Genomic DNA, 5,825 nt, shown 5'->3' with positions numbered 1-5,825 from the left:
TTGTGGGCATCAGCGGATCTGCTACAAAAGAGCAGTTCGGAGCTGATCTAAAACCAGACGGCCTAGTCTTGGCTTGTAGTTCCACCAGTGAATAATTTTGTGACCCTGGGTGAATTAATTCATTTCTCTAAACTTTATTTCCTCATTGTTATGTAAAGACAGTAGCAGTGCTCCCTCCACAGATTTGATGTGAAGATCATATTAAAGCATTTTATGTCACGTCTACCTATAGTAAGTGCTCAATAATTACCAGCTACAGTTAAACTTCCACTATACTATAAGCTGCCATTTGAGGCAGGTAAAGAAGGGTAGAAACCAGAAGATAGTTCAACGCTGAAATTTCGGAAGTGAGGCAAATGGATAAATTGTCCTTTATTTACCTATCAGGTGAGTATGTTAAGGGTGCTCGGATCTTGGGGATGAAGAGATGGGCAGATTCTTGTTCTTCTCTTGAGAAGAGAGGACACATAATTGAGAAAGGTCCTTTAAATCCCAGATTAGAGATGGCACATGTTGGAAATCAAAAACAAATCTGAAAAAACAAAAACAAAAACAAAACAACCCTGAAATCTGGACTCCTTTGCTTTAGGAAAGGTCCCACATGTTTTCTTGGTGGAGGGGCCAGGAACAGGTTCAAAGGGAGAGAGTTTCCCCATGGTGCCTTTGCCAATTGACTCACAGAGAGGTCCCTGAGTCCGGGCTGCAGGCTGGCCTCGGGGAAAGGCTATTCCCTCCAGGGCTACAGGGGAGATGCAGAAGCCCCTGGGGACAAAGGTTTGGGTGACCTCCTCCCCCCTTGTGCTCCTCCTGACTAGGGGATAGCTTTGGTACCAGGCTCAAAAGTTTAGCAAGTCTGACAGTATTAGAATAATTTCTGATCTAATGTTAATAATAATAACAACAGCAATATCTTATGTTTGTGTAGTATTGCAAGTCTTTAAAATGCATCCATTTGCACCACTCTTGTTTGAGGCCTTCAGCAGTCCTGTGGGGCAGCCTAGGCGGCTCTCGTTAGGCATGGTTGATGGATGGGAGACAGAGATTCAGGCAGTCTTAAAAGACTGCCCTGGAAAGAGCACAGCTAGCAACCAGTAGACCTGGGACTTGAACCCTGTCTGTAGCCACAAATCGTGGGTGTTTAAGGGTCCGGGACAGGATCTTGGGCTTCCTGGATGCCTGGGCTAAACTTAGGAGAGCACTGCAGAGTCCGGAGTCCACGCAGGTGGCTCCCTGGGCATGGTTTCTCTGTCCCACACTTTCCTGCTGCTCCAACTTGTCCCAGGAGAGCTATTTTCCTGTGAGATGCGTCCCTAGAATGACAGCTGTTCACGATTTGTCCTGCCCACTGCACCGCATCTCACTGAATGTCACCATTCAGCACAGCAACATCTGTCAGGAGACAGATTAAACACTGTTTTAGGAAATATTGGAATTACAAAGTACATCCAGTTTAGGTAAGTTACAAGAACACTTTCTAAGGTTCTTCATTTTGGTGAGCCATCAGTTTAAAACTGCATTGTTAACCTTTCTCTTCCATTGTTTTCTGTTTTACTGTCCAGCCTGTCTAAAGGCCCCTTCTCCATCCCTGACCCCTGGAATCACAGCTTATTATTTTTTTACCTCCTCACCTTTCTTTTTAGTCCAGTATAAAGTCAAGCTGCCTTTTTTTTTTTTTTAACCCTAAGTCCCATGACAACTGATTATACAGGTGAACCCTGATCATCATGATGGTTTATTGGTAGGATTTCCGGTAGTGGGCACAAGCACCAGGAATGCCAAACGTTTTGGATTCTCAGTGCTGGGGCTCAGCTACCAGCAGGGTCTGGTCGTCCTGGATGAGGATGTCTTTGACCTCCTTCTTGGAAGCCTCATCCACATATTTCTGATAATAAGCCACCAGGGCTTTGGAGATGGAGCCACAGATTGTGGAAGTCTGAGCCACGTGACCACCACCACACGGACTTAGAGGCCTCCGGCCTGGCAGGTCGCTCCTTGCCCAGCAGCAGGACAGGTCCCAATAGCTCGTCCTGCAGCGAACGTGGCTCGATTATCTCCAGGGGCCGCTCATGCACCTGGATAAGGCCGCTGCCCCATTTGGAGGGTGCCACCGCTGTGGCCATCTTCTTGCGCCCACTGCAGGGGACCTTGCACCGCCTGTCTGGGAACACAGATCAGAGCGGCTCACCACACAGCACGGCACCCGGACAAGGGCTCAAGCTGCCTTCTTTAGTACACATAAGTACCCTTTTTATCTGGAACCCGATATCTATCTCTGGCTAGAGGTTGAGTTTCTTACTCCCTTTCTCCACTTCAATTTCCTTCTTCTGGAACCTCACAATCTCTTTGACTTTTACTTGGTGGGTGGTTATGACTATCCGTTTGGCAGTCAGATCACCTAAGTTTGATCCTGGATTAGGTGCGTATCAGCTGCAACGTTTTGGTTAAGTTAATCTCTTTGTGTCTGTGTTCTCTCACCCAAAGAGTGGTTGATAATAGTCCCTGTCTCATAGAGTTGTTATGAGGGTTCAAAAAGATAATACTTGTGAGGTGCCTGGCTGGCTCCGTCAGTTAAGTGTTGGACTCTTGATATCGATTCAGGTCATGATCTCGAGGTCGTGAGGTTGAGCCCTGCATTAGGCTCCGTGCTGAGTGTGAAGTCTGCTTGGGATTCTCTCTCCCCCACGGTCTCTGCCCCTCTGCCACTTGCACCCTCTCTCAAAATAATTAAGTAAACATTTTTTAAAATGCTGTAAAAAAAGACAATACTTGCAAAGTGCGTAGAACAGGCATCACCTTAGTAAGCACTTCATAAGTGTGTGTGCACGCATGCACACCTGTGTGCACGATCATGTGAGTGGTGGGAAAGTGGAGATGCCTTCGTTCCGGGTCTTGCCACCATGCTGAGTTCTAAACAGAACCTCAGTGTGAACAGCCTCCATTCCTACCCTCTCTGTGCTCCTCTGAAACTCCTAAGGTTCTTTGTGACCGTGACCATAGGGCTCACTAACCCAGACAAGAAACCTTCCATACATAGTCTCTGGCTCCCCCAGCCTCACTGTGGCACAAAAATAGACTGAGAAGAAAGCCACATTCACTTAACGTATCCTAGCTTGGGATAGATTAGTCTTACTCTGAAGTTGATAATATTGATAATGATGTACTACATTTGGTGTGAGGTAGAGAAGGCTCGGGAGTCAGATTGTTGGGTCCCAGGTCTAGCATTTGCTTAATGTTTGCATCTGTAAAATGGGATGGTAATGAGAAATGGGTTTTTATGATAAAATGAGGTGATCTCTGAAATCAGCTACATATGTGCAGTGGATGGCACAGAGTACGTGATAATAATGTTGACTACTATTATTATTATTAAAACCCTTTTTCCCCCCACTCAGTTGCCTCTGCTTGAGACATTCCATCCCCACCTGATAATTGAGAGTTGGGTTGTAGGACTTGCTAACTTCTTTTCTTAATGTTTATTTTTTAGAGAGAGCGAGAGTGTGAGCAGGGGAGGGGCAGAAAGAGAGGGAGACACAGAATCCGAAGCAGGCTCCAGGCTCTGAGCTGTCAGCACAGAGCCAGATGCGGGGCTCGAACCCACGAAGTGTGAGATCATGACCTGAGCCGAAGTCGGACACTCAACTGACTGAGCCACCCAGGTGCCCCGGACTTGCTAACTTCTAAGTGCAGAGTGTGTGTTTATTCATAGAAAATCACAGATACTCTTCTTGAGCAGATGAGAAGAGTTTAGAAGCAAGTAGCCATGAAAAGCTCAGGGCAGACTGGAAAGGGAATTTCGTTGGGTAATTCCTTGGGATGCCAGCTGAACATGTGTAGACTTATTTTCTGACCCCAGAAATGATAAACCAGATTACAGGGTTGAATCAACAAAGTCAGTTTTCCCCTTAACCTAAGTAGGCATTTAGGTGCATTGACTATAAGAGGAAGTACAACGGATGGAAAACATCCTAATTGGGGTATAAATGAAAAAGGTATCAATGGGTCCTAAGTCTCTGTGGCTGCAGTATTTTTAAAAATTGTCACTGATGTGGCTATGTCTGCCAAAGCCTGTGTTCTGCTGTTATTGCACATACCTGACCAAGTCAGAGATAGAGTGCCTATTTGAACTTTTTGGAACCCACAGCAGGGGATGAGATAAATTTATTCCTCTAGATATTCTTAACAGACTATGCAGTTAGATGAAAGAATATGTTTGACAGAATTAAATATAATGATGCAATAAAACCTAAATACTTTCTAGACAGAAAAAGGGAGTGCTTTGCAGTTTCTTGGATTACCCAGTCTCAGATACAAAAAGAGTGATGAGCTTAGTGTTTCTCAGTACCCAAGGCTCTAGGGGACTACTGAGGCTAAGGATTCCAATGTCACTCCAATTAGGAATGACTTTCCTTGTATAGCACTCTCCTCAGGGCGCCCTTGACCTCTGCATTCCTCAGGCTGTAGATCATTGGGTTCAGCATAGGATTGAAAAAACTGTAAAACAGGAAAAGGATCTTCTGCTGCTCCTCAGGGTGGTGGGATTTGGGGGCCATGTACATGACAATGGCGCTTCCAAAGAAAAGCCCCACCACGCAGAGGTGGGAGGAGCAGGTGGAGAAGGCCTTTCTGCGGCCCTCCCCGGACTGGATCCTCAGGATGGCGAACAGGATGCGCGTGTAGGACACCAGCACCAGGCAGAGGGGCCCTAGTAAGATAAACACACAGGCAACAAAGATGACAACTTGGTTGAGCCAGGTGTCAGCACAGGCCAGCTTGAGGACAGACAGGATCTCACAGAAGAAGTGGTTGATTTCATGAGGCCCGCAGAAGGGCAGCCTCAGGATGAGAACCACATGGACCAGGGCCAGCAGGGAGCCACATGCCCAGGAAGTCACCACCAGGATGATGCAGCCTGTCCAGCTCATGATGACAGAATATCGGAGCGGGTGGCAGATGGCCACATACCGATCATAGGACATCACCACCAGGAGAAGACATTCAGTATGAGCAAAAGTCAAGAAAAGAAAGGTCTGCATCATGCAGCCAGCAAAGGAGATGGGCTGGTCTGGCTTCAGGAGGTTTACCAGCATCTGGGGCACCGTGTTGCAGGCATAGGCTATGTCAACGATGGCCAGGTGGGAGAGGAAGAAGTACATGGGGGTGTGCAGTCTGGAGTCCAGCCAGATGAGCCCCAGGATGAGCCCGTTCCCCAGCAGGGTGAAGGCATAGAACAGGGAGAAGAGCCCAAAGAGAAGCATCTGAATCCCTGGGTCAAGACAAAATCCCAGGAGAATGAACTCTGTGACTGATGTCTGATTTTCCTCCATTTCACTATGAAAAAGATAAAATGGATAACTTGGGACAGAACTGTCGAAAAACATCCAGGCATTGCAGTATACATTCTGTCATTTTTAAAAGATAAACTTTTGACGTTAACAATCTAGTTACACCTGAAGTTAATCACTTAACCTGACAACCAGTTTTACACGAGAGGGTTGTGTCATTGGAGACAGATTACCTAAAGCCAATGACAGCGTAAGGGGGAGGAAGAGTGTCAAGCCAAAAGAGAAAAGAAAGTAACCACGAAATACAGATTATCTTGGAGCTGCACATGCCAGGATTATTCAGAGAAGTTGCTGGAGTGGAGAGGTAATCAGTGCTGGAAGAACTCCAGACATGAGGATTAGAGGAGCCTCGAGAAGAGATGTGAAAATTCGGTTTCTCAACAGAAATATCGGCTCTTCTGCGTTTGGCAATGGAGATCCATCTTTGTGCTCTACAGAAGTTTATGCCATGAAAGAAGGAGCATTTTTGGTGATTGTTTAGGT

At 46.4% G+C, this 5,825-nt stretch overlaps 1 protein-coding gene and 1 pseudogene across 1 annotated transcript; both read right to left on the bottom strand.

Annotated features, from left to right (window-relative positions):
- Positions 1–1,732: 1,732 nt before the first annotated feature.
- On the bottom strand, positions 1,733–2,790 carry LOC122488356 (annotated as a pseudogene).
- A 1,601-nt stretch (positions 2,791–4,391) lies between these two features.
- On the bottom strand, positions 4,392–5,324 carry LOC122488463 (olfactory receptor 2A1/2A42). Its single transcript, XM_043589798.1, has one exon. It carries the CDS (start codon positions 5,322–5,324, stop codon positions 4,392–4,394), a length of 933 nt encoding a protein of 310 aa, XP_043445733.1.
- Positions 5,325–5,825: the final 501 nt, after the last annotated feature.

Source organism: Prionailurus bengalensis, chromosome A2 (genome assembly GCF_016509475.1).
Source record: "Prionailurus bengalensis isolate Pbe53 chromosome A2, Fcat_Pben_1.1_paternal_pri, whole genome shotgun sequence".
In the NCBI taxonomy this organism is placed as follows: domain Eukaryota; kingdom Metazoa; phylum Chordata; class Mammalia; order Carnivora; family Felidae; genus Prionailurus; species Prionailurus bengalensis.
Note: the sequence above shows the minus strand (reverse complement) of the source record. Positions and strands in the feature narration are given on the sequence as shown.

Bases quoted from the DNA above. Each gene is read 5' to 3' on its own strand.
- LOC122488463 (XM_043589798.1), bottom strand. From the start codon at position 5,324: ATGGAGGAAAATCAGACATCAGTCACAGAGTTCATTCTCCTGGGATTT.